At 31.5% G+C, this 23,886-nt stretch overlaps 1 protein-coding gene across 1 annotated transcript; it reads right to left on the reverse strand.

The window, feature by feature from the left end:
• Window positions 1-3,261: 3,261 nt before the first annotated feature.
• LOC143068887 (eukaryotic initiation factor 4A-III) lies at window positions 3,262-22,464 on the reverse strand. The gene is made up of 11 exons (XM_076243232.1): window positions 22,305-22,464; window positions 21,133-21,205; window positions 20,655-20,784; window positions 19,722-19,854; window positions 19,048-19,128; window positions 18,425-18,566; window positions 16,345-16,483; window positions 15,293-15,408; window positions 14,839-14,946; window positions 13,245-13,372; window positions 3,262-3,651 (listed from the first exon to the last, which is right to left on the reverse strand). The coding sequence occupies exons 1-11, from the start codon at window positions 22,435-22,437 to the stop codon at window positions 3,635-3,637; spliced, it is 1,200 nt and encodes a 399-aa protein (XP_076099347.1). The 5' UTR covers window positions 22,438-22,464; the 3' UTR covers window positions 3,262-3,634.
• Window positions 22,465-23,886: the final 1,422 nt, after the last annotated feature.

A 23,886-nucleotide genomic window follows, 5' to 3' on the forward strand; every position in this document is an offset into this window, starting at 1 on the left:
TGTTGTTTCTCCTGAAGTTTTGTGTATATACATGAATTGATATCAACTGCCAACGATGGATACATTAAATTTCGATTACAGTCATATAAGATATTGAACAAGGATATAGATTGAATTGTCTTTGATGAATTGATATATTTCTCAAAGACTGTTTGTAGTTGGTTCCTTTTGCTAAATTTTTAGTATTTTTCAAACAATGTTATCAGTTGTTCTTGTGGGGTTATCATACTATGATGTTGCCTTGTTTTCTTGAACCGATGTTTATTGCCTTTGATGGATTTTTCTGAATTTTTCATAAAGTGAAGTAGGTTGCCTTTGATGCATTTTGGTGTATTTGTCAAACTATACAGTGATGTCCGTTTCATACCTGCCAACATTTCAAAATTCCCATGTTGTTTTTATGTGCGAGATTGTTCTAAAAGTCCTACAAAACCTTTAAAGGGGACTTCAATTATATTTTGAAGTTGTAACTTGTACATTTGCTTCTTCGTTCTATTACAATCCTATATAAATTTAAAACTGACTGTTCTGTTTTAAATTTTGGACAAAATTGCTCTTTCAAAATTTCAATTGTGGAGCCTCCATGGATGAAATCCATTGCAAATAGTGACAATTGGCAGGTATGCTGTTTTATTTGATTGATTGGTATAATCTGTATGCAGTGATGATTTGTGCTTTTAATTTTTTGTGTAATTCTCATAGTGGTGTTGAATGGCTTTGGTAAATTTTAGTATTCTACCCATATTATGATGATGCATACGGTCTCCTATAGTTGTTATTGCCAATGGTTCCTATTGATATCTTACTCTGAACATTACTCGGTTGTCAAATAACTTTGTTTTGGGTGTGAAATTGAAAATAGTTTTCAAACATAGGTATAGTAGGTTAATGCAACATAACTTTCAACTGTTACATTTCACACACCATTGATGAAGCTTATGTAGATGAAATGCATCTCTGGCATTCAAAATTATAAGCCTGGATTTTTTTATAAAGTTTTTTCTATGGTGAAATCTGATGATTCATCCTTGATAATAAATACTAATTAAAGGTACTGTAAATTAAGAGACATTTATCAATGCAAATAATACAATCAGTATCACAATAATAAGAACTTGCAAAAGAGGGACGAAAGATACCAAAGGGACAGTCAAACTCATAAATGTAAAACAAACTGACAACACCATGGTTAAAAATGAAAAGGACAAACAAACAACAGCACACACGACACAACATAGAAGAAAACTAAAGAATAAACAACATGAACCCCACCAAAAAACTAGGGGTGATCTCAGGTGCTCCAGAAGGGTAAGCAGATCCTGCTCCACATGTGGCACTTGTCGTGTTGCTTACGTGATAACAAATCCGGTAAATAGTCTAATTCGGTAGGTCACATTCATGAAAGGGAAGGGGATTGTAGTTACGACGTAAGGAACATATCCGATATCATTTGTGAAACGGTTATTTCATAATGGTCAACCAACCCAGTCTGATATCTGATGCATATATCTGTATGCAGCTTTTCCTGAAATCGCAATATTCAATCTCACATTTATGTCCATTTCCTCAAAATTTGAAATAATAAATGCATGCAATAAATTCTGATTTTACAGTAAATGATTTCACTGGGAATAAACTATGATCTTATGTGCTTGTTTTATAAAAAAAATTCTGAAAAGTAAAGACTTTTTTAGTGCTATAATGTACCAGCAGGCTACATGTGTGTCATTGCTAAGAAAAGGGATTTTCCAATTTTACATTTACAAGCAATACCAAAAATAAATTTTTAAACTTGATGGTGACAGGTCTGATTATGAATTAGACCAAGATTGGTACATGTATAATCTGGCCAAAAGGTTGAAGAAAATCTTATAATCAATTTTGGATTATTTCTTCAAAAAGGAATAAATTTTAAAACTGTTTGGTAGCTGTCCCTATCTTTGACAACTTGAAAACTAATCATATAATCAAAATTTGATAAATATAATTGGGCATTGTATTAAACTGAAAAATCCATTTCACTAACTCATCTTATTAATCAACGTTAAAAAGCTTCTTGTTGATACCTCACTTTCTTCAAGATAAAATCTGTTATAAACATGAAAGTCCTTGCTATCATGTTTATAGGAATGTGCCCCTCTGCCCTCAGTTTTTTGCTAGAACACTGTTCACCTAAAATCAATTTGAACCTTAAACTTAACTAGGCTATCTAGACTAAGGTCTACAAAGAATCATTTCTATTTCTATATCATCATGATCATATCTATATAAGTGCACTTTGAATTCTTATCTCTAAAGATATGACAATTTCTTCACTTCTGGTGGCCTATTTTCTAATGTACATTGTACACAATGAAGGACATGAGGAAATAAATTGAGAACCAGATAAAACATGCACTTTTAGGGACACATTTTGACCTAACTATAAATAATAAGAGGAAATGCCCCACTTGCATATAACCTTATAAAGGGACATATCTCAAGAAAGGTAAAAGTGACGCAACCCAAAATTCTAACTTGATTTGTGTTTTGTGGTAATAAGCATTGTGTATAAGTTTCATATAAGTTTCAGTATAAGATTTGGTTGAGGCAAACTAAAATGAAATGAACATATGGACAGACAACATACAAGCAATTACAAGGGACACTTAATTTCCCATTCACTGCTGTTTTAAGAGGAAAAGGCGTGTCTGGTGTTTCTATTCATTTGTTTTATCTGATTTAAATCATAATTCTGATCAAATAAGAGGATTTAAACCCCTTACAGCTTATTTCCTACTGCATGTAAAGCAAGACTTTGGTTAGTTTGCTTGCTTTGTTTGTATATTGTACAATTGTAATTGGGATCATGTACAATAAAATTTAAATATAGTTCATACAGGTTAAAATATTCCTATATATATTGTTTGAAGTTGTCAATGTTAATTGCAAATCTTGAAATAACATTTATACAAACAGAGCAAACAAGTATACCAATGTTTTACTCTACAAGAAGTAGGAAATCAGCTGTAGAACCTCCTTTGTATCTTCAGTTATCTTATCTATTTCATAACATTTTCCTTTAATGGCATTAAAGTTCTGTTCTGTTTATATCATAGCAGTCACCATAAAAACTTTTATTTTCTTGTAATGATTTTCCCTTTGTCATGATAGTGTGTTGGATTTTGTCAATGTAGAATTTACATGTTTCTATGGTTGAAGAACAAAATAAAGTTATATATAACAAACTAAAACTTAAATCTATATCAATAAGACAGTCTATAAAATTTACAGTATTTTTATTATACTTAACACTGACCCAGCATTAATACACAAATTTTCCGTTGACAGAATGGATAGGTTTCTACTAAATTTCCCACGATTCACTATTGACAAACTGAACGAGTCTCTTTAATACCCATGTTAACTATCAAGTTATATAAACATACTGCAGAAACAACTCTTCACTTTCCACTTGAAATTTCTAGGCCAGAACTGCACATTATGTAAAAATGATTTATGGTATTTACATGATTCTGACTGAAGATATGAATAAAATGGGACGATTTAAAAAATGATCCATGTCCTTGTAAAATAATGAATGTCACAGATGTAAATTTCCTCACTTGGAAAAGTCATTTATTCATCCTTGGTCTCAAATCAAGTCAGCAACTGAAAATATAAGAAAATTATGTGTCAGTCCAAACTGCATTTTTGCAAATAATATTACTGCATGTACATGTACCGGTATTTGTTTAGTGAAACATGGTATTTAAGGCCCCCATTTTCTCTTATATCATACATGTATTGACCAGACATCACATCAACATCAATTTCAGTGTACAATGATATGATAAATCAATAAAAATAAATTAGGAATGTGTCCATGGGATATAGATGATGCCCTTGCTTGCATATCTATAATACTAAAATAACGAGGTTCAATTTGTCAGCCGTCATCAGGTAAAAACAGCAAATCAAACAATTCAACTTTATATATAGCTAACATAGGACATTGGTGTTGATTAAAAATTACACCACTCCAGACCCTTTTGTTGTCCACATAATTAATATTGCCAATAATTAACAAGTTTCGGGTCGAATCCGATACCGATACCAATAGTATATTCCACTGTTACCTATATCCTTATCTGTATGTTCCGCATCCAACAGGCACACCACAGAATGGTGTATTTAGGATTTTGCTATATACACGGGTCATAACCACAGGGTTGACACTTCTAAATTTAACCATTGTCACATTGTTCCCTATTGTAGTATTTTAATCAGTATGTTCACCTGTTACCTATTACCTTATCTGTACGTTCCGCATCTAGCAGGCGCACCACCATACGGTGTATTTAGGATTTTGCTTTATACACAAGTCATAACTACAGGGTTGACACTACTAAATTCAACCATTGTCACATTGTTCCCTATTATAGTATTTTAATCGGTATGACTTTCTAAAATGACAATACGATTACTAAAAATCTGGACTTAAATTAAGGCGTATAGGTACAGTTTTCAATTTGTTAGCCGGCATGACGTAAAACAGTGAATCAAAGAATTCAACTTTATTTATAACTAATATAGGACAATGCTGTTGATTAAAAAATTCTCCATTCCAGGCACTTTTGTTTTCCAAATAATTAATATTACCAATAACTGATAAGTTCCAGGTCGACAGGTTCAAACAGTAGAGAAAAGTGTGCATCTTATAATCGGCATGACTTTATCAGATAATACGCATAGTTATATACTTTAATTCAGTCACGGACCCGCGATATCACGGGTGTGTTTTAGTACCGTTAATGTTATAAAGGGATATAACACAAGAACTGTAAAAGAGACACTATCAAATTTTTACTTGATCTTAGCTTTGTGGTAATAAGCATTGTGTATAAGTTTCATATCATTTGGTTGAAACAAACTACATATATATATCTTTTCTTATATTATGTATAACTCATGACAATTTTCAACCAACAAAAAAAAATACAATGTATCTACATTTGTATCAATAAACTATTCTGAAAACAAATATCATGAATGGACAAACAAACACTTGTTTATATTGGTAACAAGGTCTTCACAATCAAGGGGTATAAAAATGAAATAATTTCATTCAAGTTTATTTAAATCTACTGTAGTTTTAGTTTAATGATAGGAAACTGTTGTGCATTGCATGAGTTTATGCAATTAAATAAGTCTCACAAAATAAAATCCACCAAAAGGTTAGCACAGGGTTGCATACTTCATGGTACTATGCATATTATGCCTCATCATCACATAATTAAGACCCACCTTCAGGTATTTAACAGATCGTTTAATATTTTTTCCTTAATTACCATTTTTTCCAGTTTAAAGGGAGTTCATTTGAACTTTAAACGTGTTAAATGAGCAGTAATATGATATAACTTAAAAGATTTCTTTATCTAAACATTTAATTTCACTTAACATATTTTAGTCAAACAAAATTTACACAAGCAATTCAAAAAAGTCTTTAAACAAGATATTAAGTAAATAAGAAAATGCTCATATGGTTTCATAGTGAGACAAAACAAATTTACAGACATACATTGTAATTTAATCCAGGACCCCCTTAAAAGAGAAAGTGTTTTTAGTACATTTTTGTGATTTTTCTATCAGGTCTCCTTATATTTTGGTGCCTCCCTTTTATGAATTCTTGATCTGCAGCAGAATCCAGACTATCATGACTTCCAATTATTGCCATTAAACGAAATGATCCAGTTATTGTGAGAGGCATGTAATGCAGTAGACATTTATACAATCAAATAAATATTGGTCTTCTTTCTGTGGTATTTTCACAGCATATTACGACAAACAAAGCTGTAATGTTTTACCCAAATCCTTTCTCAAATTAAACCTCTAAGGTCTACTCATTATATTTTGTTTACATTGGTGCTATTATTTTCAAAATCAAGTTTCAATTATTATTTGCAAATAATTTTCAGATCTGGTTCAAAAACAATCACAAACATTATCTCTTATCTAATGCAATAAACCTCAAAATAGACTTTTTTCTTGATCTTAACTTATATAATTAGTGTCAAAGTAAAGATCAAGATTAAAAAGAAGAAAACAATAATAGTATAAGAAAGGACCCCCTGAGGAATAGAAAGTATTCTAGGTACATTTTTGTGAATTTTTTTACTATCAGGTCTTGGGTTCCTCCTTTTTGAACATTCTGTATCTGCCCCTGAATCCAGACTATCATGACTTCCAATTATTGCCACTGAATGTGATATTTTACTACTATGAACAGATTCAATGACTGTGCGAGGCACATGTAGTAGACATTCATATCAAACAAATACATATTAACATGATTAAATCTTCTCCCTGTGGTATTATCACAGCAGATAACCTGCTCTGGAAAAAAATCTGTAACTTTCCCTCAGCATCCTATCTCTAATGAAATCTCTCAGTTTTACAATTGAATTTGGTTAACACTGATGCTATTAATTTCTGAATTAAATGTTTTATAAAATTGGCAATTGATCTTTCAGATCTGCTTCAAAATTTTAACGATCACACACTTTTTACTATCTTGAATGTAATAAGCCTCAAAATTGATTTTTCTTGATCTGATCTTATCTTGGTCATGTTGGTGTCAAAGCAAAGATCAAGATAAAATAACAAACAAATTGTTAAAGTCTTAAACTCTTTTATCAATATTTTATAAGAAAATAATTTTCAAGAAAAAACAGTTTAAAGCAACAAAGGGAGGTAGCTTTATATTTTATATCAATCCATATGAAAAGAAGATGTAGCTGCTAATAAGAGAGACTGCTTCTATCCATTGAAGATAATAAACAGCTGCACCATGAGCGCATGATACGCCCAACGTCTGGTGTGGAAGTTTAATGCAATAATCATATATAGTTTCTGAGAAAAATTTAAGCAATAACCATATATTGTTTTTGAGATACGGCGAGACATGTGAAACCCCTTCCCCTCTTCTTTTTTTTTTACAAAAAACTAAATATCACTAACATAAAATTTTGAATCAAAACCAAAAAGCAGACTTCTAATACGTTCAGGTATTTCACATCCAATTTTTTATGGAAATATTCTTTATAAAGCACAAAGGTGTCAGTATTCACCTCAGAAACTTACAAAACCTTTGAATAGACTTATTAAGAAGGGATATAATTACGATACTGTTGTCAAGTCATTAAAGATTGCATATTTTGGCGTTAATATTGAGTCACTGATAAGGTCTTTGCATCGGAACTAAACACATTTATTCTTAAAACAGTTGTTGGCATGACACGGGTTATGTTCTTCTCATATATGTTATGATGGTATGATACTAAACCGTTAACGGGAAGGATTGTGCCTGATGTTCATATGATGAAATCATAATCTTTCAGTCAGTTTAATTGAAGTCTGGAGCTGGCATGTCAGTTAAATGCTAGTAGTCTGTTGTTATTTATGTATCATTGTCATTTTGTTTATTTTCTTTGGTTACATCTTCTGACATCAGACTCGGACTTCTCTTAAACTGAATTTTAATGTGCGTATTGTTATGCGTTTACTTTACTACATTGGTTAGAGGTATAGGGGGAGGGTTGAGATCTCACAAACATGTTTAACCCCACCGCATTTTTGCGCCTGTCCCAAGTCAGGAGCCTCTGGCCTTTGTCAGTCTTGTATTATTTTAATTTTAGTTTCTTGTGTACAATTTGGAAATTAGTATGGCGTTCATTATCACTGGACTAGTATATATTTGTTCAGGGGCCAGCTGAAGGACGCCTCCGGGTGCGGGAATTTCTCGCTACATTGAAGGCCTGTTGGTGACCCTCTGCTGTTGTTTTTTATTTGGTCGGGTTGTTGTCTCTTTGACACATTCCCCATTTCCATTCTCAATTTTATTTAGATCTTTAGATTAATATAACAAACAAGTGTGTAAAGTTTTAAGCAATAATCATAAATCATTTTTGAGATACGGCGTGACATGTAAAAAAAACTCCCCCTTTTTTACAAAATACTCAATAACTCAAAAATGAAATTTTGAATCATCACCAAAAAGTATACAGATCTTGAGATTAATATAACTAAGAAATGTGTAAAGTTTTAAGCAATAATCAAAAATTGTTTTTGAGATACAGTGCGACATGTGAAAAAAACACACCCCTGTTTGTACTGTAACTCAAAAAGTTTTTATTTTATTTTCACCAAAAAGTATACAGATCATTTGACCATCATAAGAAACAACTATATTAAGTTTCATGAAATTTGGATAAGTTGTTCTCAAGTTACTGTGCGACATGTTTACGCCGCACAGACGGACAGACACCGGACATTTGTATACCATAATACGTCCCATCAAAATGTCAAAGTTTTGACAGGCATATAATAAACAGCTGCGCCATGAGCGCATGATACGCCCGACGTCTTATGTGGAAGTCTTATGCAATAATCATAAATAGTTTATGAGAAAGTTTTAAGCAATAACCATATATTGTTTTAGAGACACGACGGGACATGTGAAACCCCCCACCCTTTTTTTTTTTTACAAAAACTAAATATTACCAAAATAAAATTTTGAATCAAAACCAAAAAGTATACAGATCTTAAGATTAATATATCAAAGAAGTGTGTAAAGTTTTAAGCAATAATCATAACTTATTTTTGAGATACGGCACGACATGTAAAAAACCCTCCCCTGTTTTACAAAATACTCAATAACTCAAAAATAAAATTTTGAATAATCACCAAAAAGTATACAGATCTTTAGATTAATAGAACAAAGAAGTGTGTGAAGTTTTAAGCAATAATCATAAATCGTTTTGAGATACGGCACGACATGTAAAAAACCCTCCCCTGTTTTACAAAATACTCAATAACTCAAAAATAAAATTTTGAATAATCACCAAAAAGTATACAGATCTTTAGATTAATAGAACAAAGAAGTGTGTGAAGTTTTAAGCAATAATCATAACTTATTTTTGAGATACGGCACGACATGTAAAAAACCCTCCCCTGTTTTACAAAATACTCAATAACTCAAAAATAAAATTTTGAATAATCACCAAAAAGTATACAGATCTTTAGATTAATAGAACAAAGAAGTGTGTGAAGTTTTAAGCAATAATCATAAATAGTTTTTGAGATACGGCACAACATGTAAAAAAAACCTCCCACTTTTTACAAAATACTAATAACTCAAAAATGAAATTTTGAATCATCACCAAAAAGTATACAGATATTGAGATTAATATAACAAAGACATCTGTAAAGTTTAAAGCAATAATCATAAATAGTTTTTGAGATATGGCGCGACATGTAAAAAAACTCTCCCCCTTTTTTACAAAATACTCAATAACTCAAAAACGAAATTTTGAATCATCACCAAAAAGTATACAGATATTGAGATTAATATAACAAAGACATGTGTAAAGTTTTAAGCAATAATCATAAATATTTTTTGAGATATGGCGCGACATGTAAAAAAACCCTCCCCCTTTTTTACAAAATACTCAATAACTCAAAAATGAAATTTTGAATCATCACCAAAAAGTATACAGATATTGAGATTAATATAAATAAGAAGTGTTTAAAGTTTTAAGTCATAATCAAGAATCGTTTTTGAGATACAGTGCGACATGTGAAAACTAGAGGCTCTAAAGAGCCTGTGTCGCTCACCTTGGTCTATGTGAATATTAAACAAAGGAAGCAGATTGAAAATTGACTACAAAGGTCAATAACTCCTACAGGGGTCAATTGACCATTTCGTTCATGTTGACTTATTTGTAGATCTTACTTTGCTGAACATTATTGCTGTTTATAGTTTACCTATATTTATAATAATATTCAATATAATAACCAAAAACAGCAAAATTTCCCTAAAATTACCAATTCATGGGCCGCAACCCAAAAACAGGTTGTCCAATTCATCTGAAAATTTCAGGGCAGATAGATCTTCACCTGATTAACAATTTTACTTCATGTCAGATTTTCTCTAAATTATTTGGTTTTTGAGTTATAAGCCAAAAACTGCATTTTACCCCTATGTTCTATTTTTAGCCGTGGCAGCCATCTTGGTTTGATGGCCAGGTCACCGGACACATTTTTTAAACAAGAAACCCCAAAGATGATTGTGGCATAGTTTGAATCAATTTGGCACAGCAGTTTCAGAGAAGAAGATTTTAGTAAAAGATATATAAAATTTACGAAAAATAGTTAAAAATTGACTTTAAAGGGCAATAACTCCTAAAGAGGTCAACTGACCATTTTGGTCATGCTGACTTATTTGTAAATCTGACCTTGCTGAACATTATTGCTGTTTACAGTTTACCTATATCTATAATAATATTCAATATAATAACCAAAAACAGCAAAATTTCCTTAAAATTACCAATTCAGGGGCCGCAACCCAAAAACAGGTTGTCCAATTCATCTGAAAATTTCAGGGCAGATAGATCTTCACCTGATTAACAATTTTACCCATGTCAGATTTGCTCTAAATGCTTTGGTTTTTGAGTTATAAGCCAAAAACTGCATTTTACCCCTATGTTCTATTTATAGCCATGGCGGTCATCTCGGTTAGTTGGCGGGGTCACCGGACACAATTTTTAAACTAGATACCCCAATGATGATTGTGGCCAAGTTTCAAATAATTTGGCCCAGCAGTTTCAGAGGAGAAGATTTTTCTAAAAGATTACTAAGATTTACGAAAAATGGTTAAAAATTGACTATAAAGGGCAATAACTCCTAAAGTGGTCAACTGATCATTTTGGTCATGTTGACTTATTTGTAGATCTTACTTTGCTGAACATTATTGCCTTTTACAGTTTATCTCTATCTGAAATAATATTCAAGATAATAACCAAAAACAACAAAATTTCCTTAAAATTACCAATTCAGGGGCAGCAACCTAACAACGGAATGTCAGATTCATCTGAAAATTTCAGGGCAGATAGATCTTAACCTGATTAACAATATTACCCCATGTCAGATTTGCCCTAAATGCTTTGGTTTTTGAGTTATAAGCCAAAAACTGCATTTTACCCCTATGTTCTATTTATAGCCATGGCGGCCATCTTGGTTAGTTGGCGGGGTCACCGGACACAATTTTTAAACTAGATACCCCAATGATGATTGTGGCCAAGTTTGGTTAAATTTGGCCTAGTAGTTTCAGAGGAGAAGATTTTTGTAAAAGTTAACGCCGGACGCAGGACGACGACGGACGACGACGACGACGGACGCCGGACGCCAAGTGATGAGAAAAGCTCACTTGGCCCTTTGGGCCAGGTGAGCTAAAAACACACCCCTGTTTTAGTTATAAAGTGCCGTAACTCAAAAAGTTTAAATCTTATTTTCACCAAAAAGTATACAGATCATTTGACCATCATAAGAAACAACTATATTAAGTTTCATGAAATTTGGATAAGTCGTTCTCAAGTTACGGTGCGACATGTTTACGCCGGACAGACGGACGGACAGACAGACGGACGGACACCGGACATTTGTATACCATAATACGTCCCGTCAAAATTTTGACGGGCGTATAAAAATGATGAAGATAGAGCTAACATTTATTAAAAGAACTGATACTTCATAACCAACAATATATGCATACACATATTTCAAGGCAAACTATGGAAATTACTTTAAAAAAATATAATTTAACAGAAATGTCTTTAGAGTTAGAAAGGAGATTTAAACTCCAGTTATTTGTAAAGAATTGCCTAGTTGAATATTATGTTACAAATAATATAAAATAAAATAACTGCTGAAATCTAAAACAATTTTCATATTTGCACCTCAGTTTCCATATTTCAAAGAATAATGCTTTTTAATAATAGAAGATGAAGGCACACAACTTGTGACACAAGGGATCTTCTGCTTCTTAAATATTCAACAAAACTTCGGGATGCTAAAGATTACTTGTTGTTGAGCATGCATGGTAGTTACCAAAAGTTCTTGTAAATGTGAATAAAATGCTCCATGGGGCAATTTGAAAAAGATCACAGAGGTTGATTCATGAATAGCTGGAGCAAGTATAGACACAAGTTTGATACAGCTCATATTTGGATTGTGATTAAATAATTGAAATAGCATAGGTTATTGACAAGGGAAATAATGTCACAGACTGATAGCTAGATGTAGACATGTATATAACCTCTTTAGAAAGGTATTATAATATCTCAAATTTGCCTCTAAATAGCCAAACTTTAAAGTTTTAATGTTTTATTTCTGCATGATTGTTTTTGCCTTTTCAGGGTATAACGTTTAGTTTAAATGGAAGAGAAGATTTTGTTCTAATCTACTATTCAGGAGATGTAACAATAGCATGTCCTTATAAGATGCAAGTTTTTGTTTGAAAATGGTCATTCCCCTTTTATCTATCAAACTGATTATTAAAATTTCTGTTTGGCATTGGAACCAGAGCTTAAGATAAGCAGCTTTTTGGAGCAATGATCTAATTAGTAATACATAAAACAAAATACATATATTGTTCATAAGATTTAAATATTGTTTGTCAAAATGTTTATAGCAAATAACCAAATAAAGTGAAAATTATACAACCTTACATATTGATCAAAAGGAATATGAAATAAAGTGATAAAATATATATTATACCAAGGCTTTTTTAAATGCAAGTGAAATTACACACTTAATGAGCAAGATGTTTGATCAATAAACATGAATTCAACAAAAAGTATTACTGTTGATACATTTATTTTCTGTCGATACCAACTTTCATGGGTTAGGGAAAATGGTATTTTCATAGATAGTTGATTTAATAATTTTGCAAAAGGCTCAGACAAGCCAACTGAAAACTACATCTTTGTTTGATGTAACACATTTAATTTTGTGATTCACCTACACACAAGAAATCAAGATAATTAATTTCCCACAAATAATAATGAATTCACAGTAGTACAATATATGGCTGATAGTAAATTTTGAAGTATGTGATTTTGTACCTTAAATTCGATATTAACAACCTAAAATAATTTCAAAGAAAAAGACATATCTATATCTGTCAAGTAACTAATTGCATTATTTTCAACTTTGGAACAGCCATCTTGGGAGTTCATATCTACATAAATTCACATAACAGAACAATCAAATGACCATTTAACAAGCTTTGCTGTTTTAGAACTATGAAGAGGTACAATCATTTGATAATTCCATCCAAATTTTCCAACCATGGGTGTTTGGGTGTATGTAACTGTATATGATAAGGACACCAATATTTTTAACATTAATAAAGCAAAAGAACTTACCATTCATAGGCATTTCATCGATCTGTGTGGCGTAGTACTGTTCAATATCTCTCAATATCCTGATATCATCATTCTTTACAAAGTTGATAGCTACACCCTTCCTACCGAATCTTCCGGATCGACCAATTCTAAAATAATAGTGACAAAATTCACATATATGTTCAATAGTTAAATAGTTTTAAACATTGAATAGTTTTCAGTTCACATGTAAAATATTATTTTTAATACCCAAAATGAAAACAGCCGGTTAACATATTTCTTTCTTATTCTTATGCAGTGTTATATTGTGTACATTTGAAAATAAAAAAAAAAAAAACACACTTAATCTTATTTAATAATCTTATGATAAAAATATGAAATTCATTAACTTTTGAAACTATGCGATGACATTCCCTGAAACTGTTTTTCCAACATGAGCAAATTTATAAATTTTTCAGAAAATAAATTTGAGAATGGAAATGGGGATTGTGTCAAAGACACAACAACCCGACCATAGAAAAGACAACAGCAGAAGGCCACCAACAGGTCTTCAATGCAGCAAGAAATTCCAGCACCCGGAGGCTTCCTTCAGCTGTTGTCTTTTCTATAGTATGCATCCCTGATGTGAGGAAATTGCATCAGTTATAATGAACAGTCAGGGGTGCTACTTAAACAAGTGATTTCATTATCACCTATTTCAGTGATTTTTTATATTCAGTTATCACCTGTTTAAGTGATTTTGGTGTTTTCTTTGATCTTCAAATGCTAATTTCATTGATTTTCCATATTTTCACAAACTTTTCTATAATTTTCCTACATAAATCAATTATCCCTTTATCTTTTGATATCAATTTCACCAGTGCGCTTGGGCAGTAAGTTAGTGCGCTAAAGCTTATAAAAGTACCCTTGGGAATTGTTCTGTAATCAAATATTCATTAACTACTCTTACTATCAGACAAAGGTCAACAGTATTAGAGATTGTTTTCTTTAACATTAGAATGATTTATTTTAAGGTTATGTCCTGATCTACAAATTATTCCAGTTTTTGCATATTCAAATAAACTGTAAACACTGGCAGGCTTATCAAGCAAATGACAATTTCTGCATGTACATAGTTGTTTTTTCAATGGAATTCTGGTCTTTTTACCAATAAAAAAATCAAGCTCGTGGGAAAAATATCAAAAAAATGTTATAAACACTTATTGAAGTGATTAAATTTTAACTTCTCAAATTACTTGTTTCAGTGATTTTGAAAAGTCTGTGCAAAAATTTTAAATATTTCACAGCCAAAATCACTCAAAGAAGTGATTTTGAAATCACTTGTTTAAGTACCACCCCTGACTGATGAACAAATAATACTAATCAGTTTGAAAGTTCTAAAAATCTACATTTTTTACATTATTGCATGCATTTATTACTGGATTTTTTCATTTTAGACTAATGTGATTTTTATCTTTGCAATATCCTGCAAAAATCCTGTTTAATTCATTCAAAAAATTTCAAATGCAACATTTAATTATTGCGATTATAACCCTGTCGCATTTTTCGTCATAATAAAAACATTGCAATAATTTCTGAATTTACAGCAAGTCTTAATTTCAAAGGAAATATTTACCTGTGTATATACAATTCTCTGTTGTTTGGTAAATCATAATTTATGACCAGTGAAACTTGCTGTACATCTATACCTCTGGCCCATACATCTGTTGTTATTAATACACGGCTGAAAAGTAATAATTCCCATTTACACCACAATAAACACTTGGTCATAGCAAAGCCTCTCAATGTAAGAAACAATTCTATTCACACACTGCTTATCTTTAATTCAAGGTATGATAGAGTGATTTCTCTTTTACTGACATTAAAATGCATAAAAAGTTCTGTATAACTAAATGTGACGAAGGATTTATATTAAAAAGTATGAAACCACAGAAAATATAAACTGTACTAAACAGAATACTGAAGACACATCAGTCTCTACATTGGCAGCAAAAAGCAAATAATGGGGGAGAGATTAAACTTAAAAGCCCTTATGTATAATTTTTTTTTTTAAATAATTTAGTATTTACCTTGCCCCAGATCTAAATTCTTTCATGATTGCTTCTCTCTCTTTCTGTACCATGTCACCATGCATAGAGGAGACAGTAAAATTAGCTTCCCTCATCTTCTCTGTTAACCAATCTACCTGTAAAAATGACCAACAATAGTGTAATCAATTGTGAATATTAAAGATGAACTTTATTTACCTGTATAAAATAGATGCACATATTATTCCATTGGTGTATTTTCATTTTTATATCCAGGATATATTTTTTCTCTCTCACTTTTTAGTCACATTAAGTCTTGCATCTATGAGTTCCCATGTACTGTAGACATTTTTATTTTATTTTACACCACAATCAGAAAAGAATGTTAAATAATGTATTTTTTGCAGTGGTTCTTTTTATGTATAGGAGTAAAACTATATACTTTTGTAAACACTAAAAGTACTTGAATAGTTTTTATTATTTGTACCAGTGTATTTCTTACTAAAACACTGTTTACTCTACATGTATAAGAAAAGAGAAATAACTCCAACTTGAAAGACGAAAATATTTGAAGTGCATTCTACGGATTTTTACAAATTTCAATGACATTTCCAAACCTGCTATATATGACAGATAACAAAGTGTGCATACATATTGTATTTGTCGTAAATACAGTGTGAACACAACACTGGAACGTCATTTATATCTTATATTGTAAAGTGAAGACTTTGTGATGTGTCATTTGTATACTTGGGCATTCTATAGATCGATAACAAATTATAACATGCAATGTTTTCTTCCTTAATTTACATATTCTTAACAGTATTGACTAGTTATGGACAAAGATACAGCAACTTAATGAGAAGTGTTCTAGGAATATACACAGGGGGAAAGGGGAGGGTCTGGTCATTTACCTGATAAAAAAGTTAAAATGAGTAGTGATTCTCAACATGTAGAATCCTCATTCTTGAAAAAATCTTTTATGGACATAACAAATTGTCTAATAATTCTTGTACTAAAAACAAGTCCTTTTTTCTACTTTCTCCTTGTAAATACAATATCTTAATTGATTTTGCATTTTGTTCTATTCTTACTTTTCGCCTTGTGTTACAGAATATGACAGCTTGTGTGATGGTTAATGTATCGTATAGATCACATAATGTATCAAACTTCCATTCTTCTCTCTCTACTGCTACAAAAAACTGTTTGATTCCCTCTAGAGTCAACTCATCACTGCAAATTAAATACAAAATGATAAGCATTTGATGATTTAAGTACAATCAAAGAGCAGAATGCTCTGAGGGATACAATTGCCATTGTTTTCATTGACACATGTATAGCAGTTCTGCCAACTTTTCATATTAATAAGCAAATGCACGAGATTTGGCCAAAATTGAAAAGATCACTGAAGAGAAAAAATAATAGATCAAAGGATAATGTCAAAAAAAGAATGAACATGCGTGAGTCTTAGCATTTTTGGCAGCCCTGGTATAGCTGGTTAGTATTATTTTCAAGGCCTACATTCAAAACTAATTCAACTGCGTAAAATGTAACTTTCGTAATCTGAATAGTTTATACTCAACTTTAAAAATAGCCAATCCCGGATACAAGTGTATGAACAATGTACTTAATGTGTTTTATTTTTGTACTATCAATTCCAAGTTTACTTTCCACAGAAGTCACTGAGAGTGCAGAGAGAAGGTATTTCACTTCGTATCTTAATTTTAGGAGGAACCCTATTTCTAACTCTTTAAATATTTCATTTTCTTTGGGTCGGTGGGCATGACTCCTTTCTGTACACACTCCTCTTTTTAAAATGCGATCATTTTTAATATAATACGACGTTTATCGACATCTAACAAGTTAATTTTCTTGACAAGTCCTATCATATAGGATTGATTTTGACAGAAGTTACTTACGGAAGGGAGACAACTCGAAACGATAATATGGAAGACTCCATTTCGGCTGAAGGGGTGTTGTAGTTACACCTTTGCGATGTGGACTACACTTATTTTAATTTAAATGATGCATATGATTTAAAATTATGCATCAACAATAACCATCAATAGCAGACAGACATAGAAAGGATCCTATGAGTTTCAAATTAATCAATGCAGTGGGGAATCCAGAGCAACCATTCAATCTGATACCCCTTGAAGTCAAGAAAACTATATGCATGCGCATAATTACATAAACAAACCATAGACTTGTGATTTGGAACCAGAACGTTTATTAAATGAAAATTAAATGACCTAGATGGTTCTCCATTTCTTTATGAGAGTACATTATTAAATATCAGTTTCATAACGATGACATATAAGAAAAACTCCACTTTAGTTCTTATATGTCAGAAATAGATTTATCGGAATTCAGAGAACTCTCCCATTTTATCAAAACTGGAGAATTCCCTCCAATTGACGTGTTTCTAAATTTATAAAAACACTAAATATAAATACTGCTTAATTCTGATTTTCCGTGTTGTTAAAAACATGCATATAAGTCAAGGGAAATTTCAAACATGAAGATTATGAGAAGAACATTACAGGATAGTTGTTCAAGTTCAATCCTTTTGTTTGTTTTTACCTTTTAAAGCAAGACAATCATAAGAATCTGAGATGTTCCTTAATGTTAAGAAAAAAACGGTTGACGTGAGGGCATGGCCCTGAGTCAATGGTATAAGTCTACAGATTGCTTGAAAGCAATCGTATCCCAAAAATGTACCGTATTAATTTATTTTTCTTATATCTTACCAAACTTTATTTTTTTGTTTTCCATAAAGCTTCATATAATGGGAGGTAATTCAAATTTAACTTATATTTCTCTTGCAAGTAAGTGAATTTTCAATTGTATTTTACATTCAAGTATACACTTTGAAAACAGACTTTGATAACACGGATATGATTTTTCATGCATACAACAGAAGAGACAAAACTCCTTTTTATATGACAGCAAAAGTTATAAGATCTAAACAAGATTAATGCTATAATGTATGATTCAAAATATGCATGGTATGTTTGTGTGAATGTGACATAAATTATTTTAAAACAAATAAATTTGATAAATCATGTAAATAGGAAGTTCAAAGTAATAGAGATCTCAAATGCTTTACAAATTAAATAAAATATGGTTGAAACTTTAAACATATATTTTGCAAAATATAAAAGAAGGTTTTACCGTTTGACTAAGATACGGATGGGTTCTGTCATAAATTTACTGGTCATTTCTAAAATCTCATGTGGCAATGTGGCAGAGATTAAGAGTACTTGTGTGGCAGGTGGCAGATATCTGTATACATCATAGATCTGTTCTTTGAAGCCTGAAAAAGATATATACATAATATAATAAAACAACATACGATGTGTACAAATAAGCTGTTCACAAGTTTTACATGTGTAGTTATGGTTAAGCCATGATCACCCAAGATATGAATCATTTTTTTTGTTTTTTTTATTGTTGAAATTGTAAAAAATCCTCTTAATATGTTCATTGCGATTATTTAAGTGACCACAGAGAATACAGTTATGATAAGTTGGCTACTTTCTTCCATCAAGACAGCAACATTCAATTCTATACATTTAGGGCTATTCCAGTTGAAAGAGTTTGACATTACATGATTTTCTGTTGGTAATGGAGTGAAAGCAAATACAATTCTATCACAAATGAAAAATAAAAATCATTGGTGATGGGGTACAAAAAAACCCAAACATATTCAATTCCTATTTCTTTTTTTTTCTTTTTTTATTAGCCCTTGTTTTTTATGAATGGTACCAAATAATTTCATTACGTTCTGTTATTACCTTTATTTAACATCTCATCTGCTTCATCAAGCACCAGCATCTTAATTGATCTTGTTCTCAAATTTCTTCTTTTTATCATATCTGTAACAAGTCAAATCTCATACAATAAAATAAAAAAATAAAAAAACAGAATGAAAAGAATGAAAAGAAGACTGTTTTTAATATTAAAATACAAATAACAATATGATCCAAGGAACGATAAAAAAATGAAAAGGGCAGATGTTTTCAATTACAAATAATAATATGATCAAATAAAAATAACAAGAATATATGTGTACATAAGCAATAATAAGTCATATCAACTTGTTCTGGGTGTGGTTTAGAAATGTATTAAAGGTAAAGCATAATAACTCATCTTATGGAGTTGTCATTTGTTGATGTGGTTTATAAGTGTTTCTTGTTCTTTATTTTTAATTTGGTTAATGATTAGACCGTTGGTTTTCCTGTTTTAATGGTTTTACACGTCACTCGTAATTTTTTGGGGTCCTTTATAGCTTGCTGTAGGCTCCATGTTGAAGACCTTACTTTGACCTATAATGGTTTACTTTTAAAAATAGTGACTTGGATGTGAGTTGTCTCATTTGCACTCATACCACATCTTCTTAAAACTATAGAGGTAAACCATGATAACACCTCTTATGTAGTTATGTTTTTAATTTATAGTTAAAAGTTACCAAAGACTCTGCCTGGTGTTCCTGATACCACATGTTGACCATAATCTAGTTTTCTGATGTCTTCACCAATGTTTGTCCCTCCAATACAGGAATGGCATTGCACATTCATGTAATCCCCCAAAGCTAGGATAACCTGTCATATATAAGATGAATTAAATCAGACCTAGCATCTTCCTCATGTTTACATAAACCAGTTTTAAATAAAGTTTAAAAGAAAATGACATCCCATGGCAAAAAACAAAACAAAACGACAGTTTAAGATTCATTGCTTTACTTTTTAAAGCAAAACATTTTCTGCTGTTGAAATACTACACCCCATTGAATTTCATCAAATGTATAACCATGCCTGTTTGAATGAAGACTTATGTTTTTAATTACACCTTATGTAAGAATCCGGGGTTTTGATTGGTTAATAGCCAGTATATTTATCACCAATTTACTGTTATCAAATGAATATCGTTCATTTTTAACGCCGCCGGGGTATTTGCTAAAAGGATATGCCTTTTTTACCCTCTCTGCCGTGGTATTTGCCAAAAAATACTCTATCCGACTGGACGCTTGTAACGTCACGATCATCAATGCGTTTTAGTACATTAACATTCGGTGTAATTAAACAGATATATCATGTTATTGAGGGGTATTTGCGAAAAATACCAGTCTTGAGAATGAATTTCCCTCCCCTTACGGCTCGTGAAATTTAACATTCTCTCGACTGGTATTTTTCGCAAATACCCCTCCTTAACATGATATATCTGTTCAAAATTCTTTAATGGAAAAAGAGAAGATATTATGCTACATGTATATATAGATTCAAAGTAATTATTGTATATTTTGAACTTTAAACTATTTTCCCCAACAAAAAGTAAAACTGAAATACTTTTTATTATCCATTATCTATCATGTCTATATTAGAACTTAAACTGACACTGTTACCTTTTGAATTTGTGTAGCAAGTTCTCTAGTAGGAGATAATATTAATGCTTGTGTTTCTCTGACTTGTGTGTCCAGGCATTGTAGAATGGATATGGAAAATGTTGCTGTCTTTCCTGTTCCAGACTGAGCTCTAGAAAAAATTATTTAAAGTAATAAAATGTTGAATGCATGAAAGACATCATTTCATTGACATGGCTTATCAGAAGTTCTTATACAAACCATCTCAATGTATTTTTTTCATTCACACAAAAATTACAAGCTATGTTATCTTAATTTATTCATTTTAAACTTTAAAATTAAAAATGTGTATTCTAATTACCATACAGATTATATTGTTTATAAGATATATAAAAGAAGATCTAATTCACTTATTTATGAAATTGAAAAGTAAATTACAAAATGGATAGAAGAATTGCCCTGTAAGCACCTGGGGCCATATATAGGCTGAATACCAAAACACTCAATAAGTCTGACTTACTGTGCAATAACATCTCTTCCTTTCACAATAGGTTTGACAGCTCTTTGTTGAATAGCTGATGGTTTCTCAAAACCTACAAATAATTAAATAATAAAATAAATCTATGACATGAATGTCTGTTAAGAATTTTAAAAGAGAGGCAAAGGAGACCATAGGGACATTCATACTTATAACATGCATAAGACAGCAATTTCAACAATTTGATTTTCTGGGGGGCTTATGGATTTTTTCCTGGACAACCTTTTTTCAACAAGAAAGATCTATTTTTCTGGCGGCAAGTTGAAAACAATTTTTTTCTTTCAATTTAGAATTACATATGGTGGCAGCTGAGGGTAAAACGAACATTTTATTTTCTCAGGGTCAAAAATAAAATAATTTTTTCTCCAAAAACTGGAAACAAACTGTATCAAAAAGAATCCATAGCCCCCCCCCCCCCCCCCTGAAAATCAAATGGTTTCTGCCTAAATAGGAACTAAAATGACAATGACTAAAAAAGAAAAAGACAAACAACATGAACAACAGTACACAAAACACAACATACATCATGTAGAAAACTACTTAAAAGAAAGGGCAACCAAAACTGTGGGCAACAAAGTATAAGCAGAATCTACCTATCAATAAACTAAAGCCTGTCTAATCATGCTAATAACTAATGTAAACGATACAAACAGTGTGATGGTATATTTTCCGTTGCTGATAACTAAAGAAGAAGAAAAACCAACTACCAACACGAGTGAATAAAACAAATACAATTATAAATTTTTGTGCATTGACAGTCATTGTTCTGCGTTTGTTTATTCTACATTGGCTATAGGTATAGGGGAGGGTTGAGATCTCAATACATGTTTAACCCCACCACATTTTTGTGTCTGTACCAATTCAGGAGCCTCGATCTAGCTCTTGCCTTTTTTAGTCTTGTATGATTTTTAATTTTAGTTTCTTTTGTATAATTTGGAGTTTAGTATGACGTCCATTATCACTGAACTAGTATACATATTTGTTTAGGGGCCAACTGAAGGACACCTCTTGGTGCTAGAGTTTTTCGCTGCATTGAAGGCCCATTGGTGGCCTTCGCCTGGTGTCTGCTCTATGCCATGGTCGAGTTGTTGTCCCCATAATTTTTTCCATTCACAATTTTATTCGTATATTCTCTCATAAATTAATGTATGTACCGTAAGCATATATTCCTCGTAGAAGTTCTTCTCTAAGACCCATGTTATCAAACGTTGGTGTAACATCAACCTCTTCGCTGGTTTCAAATTCAACATTTTTGAGATCTTCGGTCATCACGCGTCTTCCAGCCATTTTGCAAATTTGTTGATCCGTGTCAATCACTTTCTTGTCATTAACTATTTTATCTCATCGATTTTAAGCGCACTATAGATTACGACTTTTAACCAAACAATCAAAGCACTAAAGCATAGGAAGTATTATAAATATTAGCTACCAGTACATTGTTAAATTATGATAACAAGTAAACTATGAACGTATGTTTATTTATCATAATACTTTCAAAATCTTCCTGCATCCCACATCTGCATCCCTTCGTGTTTTATCAATAGGGGTCCTTTATTTCTGTAAATTTTTATGCTATTTTTCTCTATTCTTTATACTTTTTGCCCATTAATCTCTCTTCTTTTCATTTAAGCACCTCATTACTCTATTTTTTTGGTGTCAGTTTATCCGGTTTTCGTCGCATTTCATTTTGCCATTGTTTTGTTCGTTATATCAAAGATTTGTATAGTAAGACCTTCTTACTATTCAAATCCTTGGTTATATGAATTTTAATTGTCTTTTTGGTATCTGTTGCCTTTTTTTTCTAGGTTGTACAAAAAGAACAAAACTGAAAAAATGGTTATCGTCCACCATATCTCCTGCCTGAATTTCGATTATAATTGTCTTGGTACATACACAAAATATGATGGCGTAAACCAACTTTTAATAAGGTGGTATGGGTGTTTTTCGCCATCTTGGATTGTAAAAAAACAGAGAATCTAAGGTCCAGATTTTCAATCAAGTTAGCGAAATTTGATGCAGGAATGCAGATTACTAATGTGAATTTACATTTAAAAAACAACTTTATAAGATTATAACTTATAAATATTAATATTTGTGAAAGTGTTGATTGATTTTTAATATTTTTAAATTAGCAATTTAAGGGGAGGTAACTCTGAGATATTGCATTTTCTGAAGGAATCTACATGGAATTTTGCTATTTTGTATTTTAAACGGGGAAAAACGCACGGTGACCTTATCTTTTCTTTTGATATAATCAAACCCTTTTTCTGAAACAATAGCATACCATCACAACATAGAAAATTTGCCTTATATCTTGGCTTACATCTAGAAATTGGCAACAAGGGTCATTTGAGAACAAAACTTTACAACAAAAGATATAATCACAGCTTCCCAATTGTGAACTTTCCATTTCCATGTAGCAAAGTTCCGACAGCGACTGCAAATATATTATACACTCCTAGTTGATACAATATTCAAGAGCCACCCTGTACTTCCTACCATGACGAGTATCAAGGTCCATCCTCGTTTTTTTTGGTGGGGTTCGTGATGCTTAGTCTTTGTGTTTTGTATAATGTTTTTTTTCAATTCGAATTCTTTGGATTCTAAAAAAAACAGCAACAGAGACAGAAACAATGACCAGAACAATGAGATTTATAAAAACATGTCAACTCATTTGAGCTTTTGCCTTTTTGATGGTTTTTCGTTTTTACTCCCAAAAGGATTGACTTCCATTGA

This window comes from Mytilus galloprovincialis, chromosome 3 (genome assembly GCF_965363235.1).
Source record: "Mytilus galloprovincialis chromosome 3, xbMytGall1.hap1.1, whole genome shotgun sequence".
In the NCBI taxonomy this organism is placed as follows: Eukaryota; Metazoa; Mollusca; class Bivalvia; order Mytilida; family Mytilidae; genus Mytilus; species Mytilus galloprovincialis.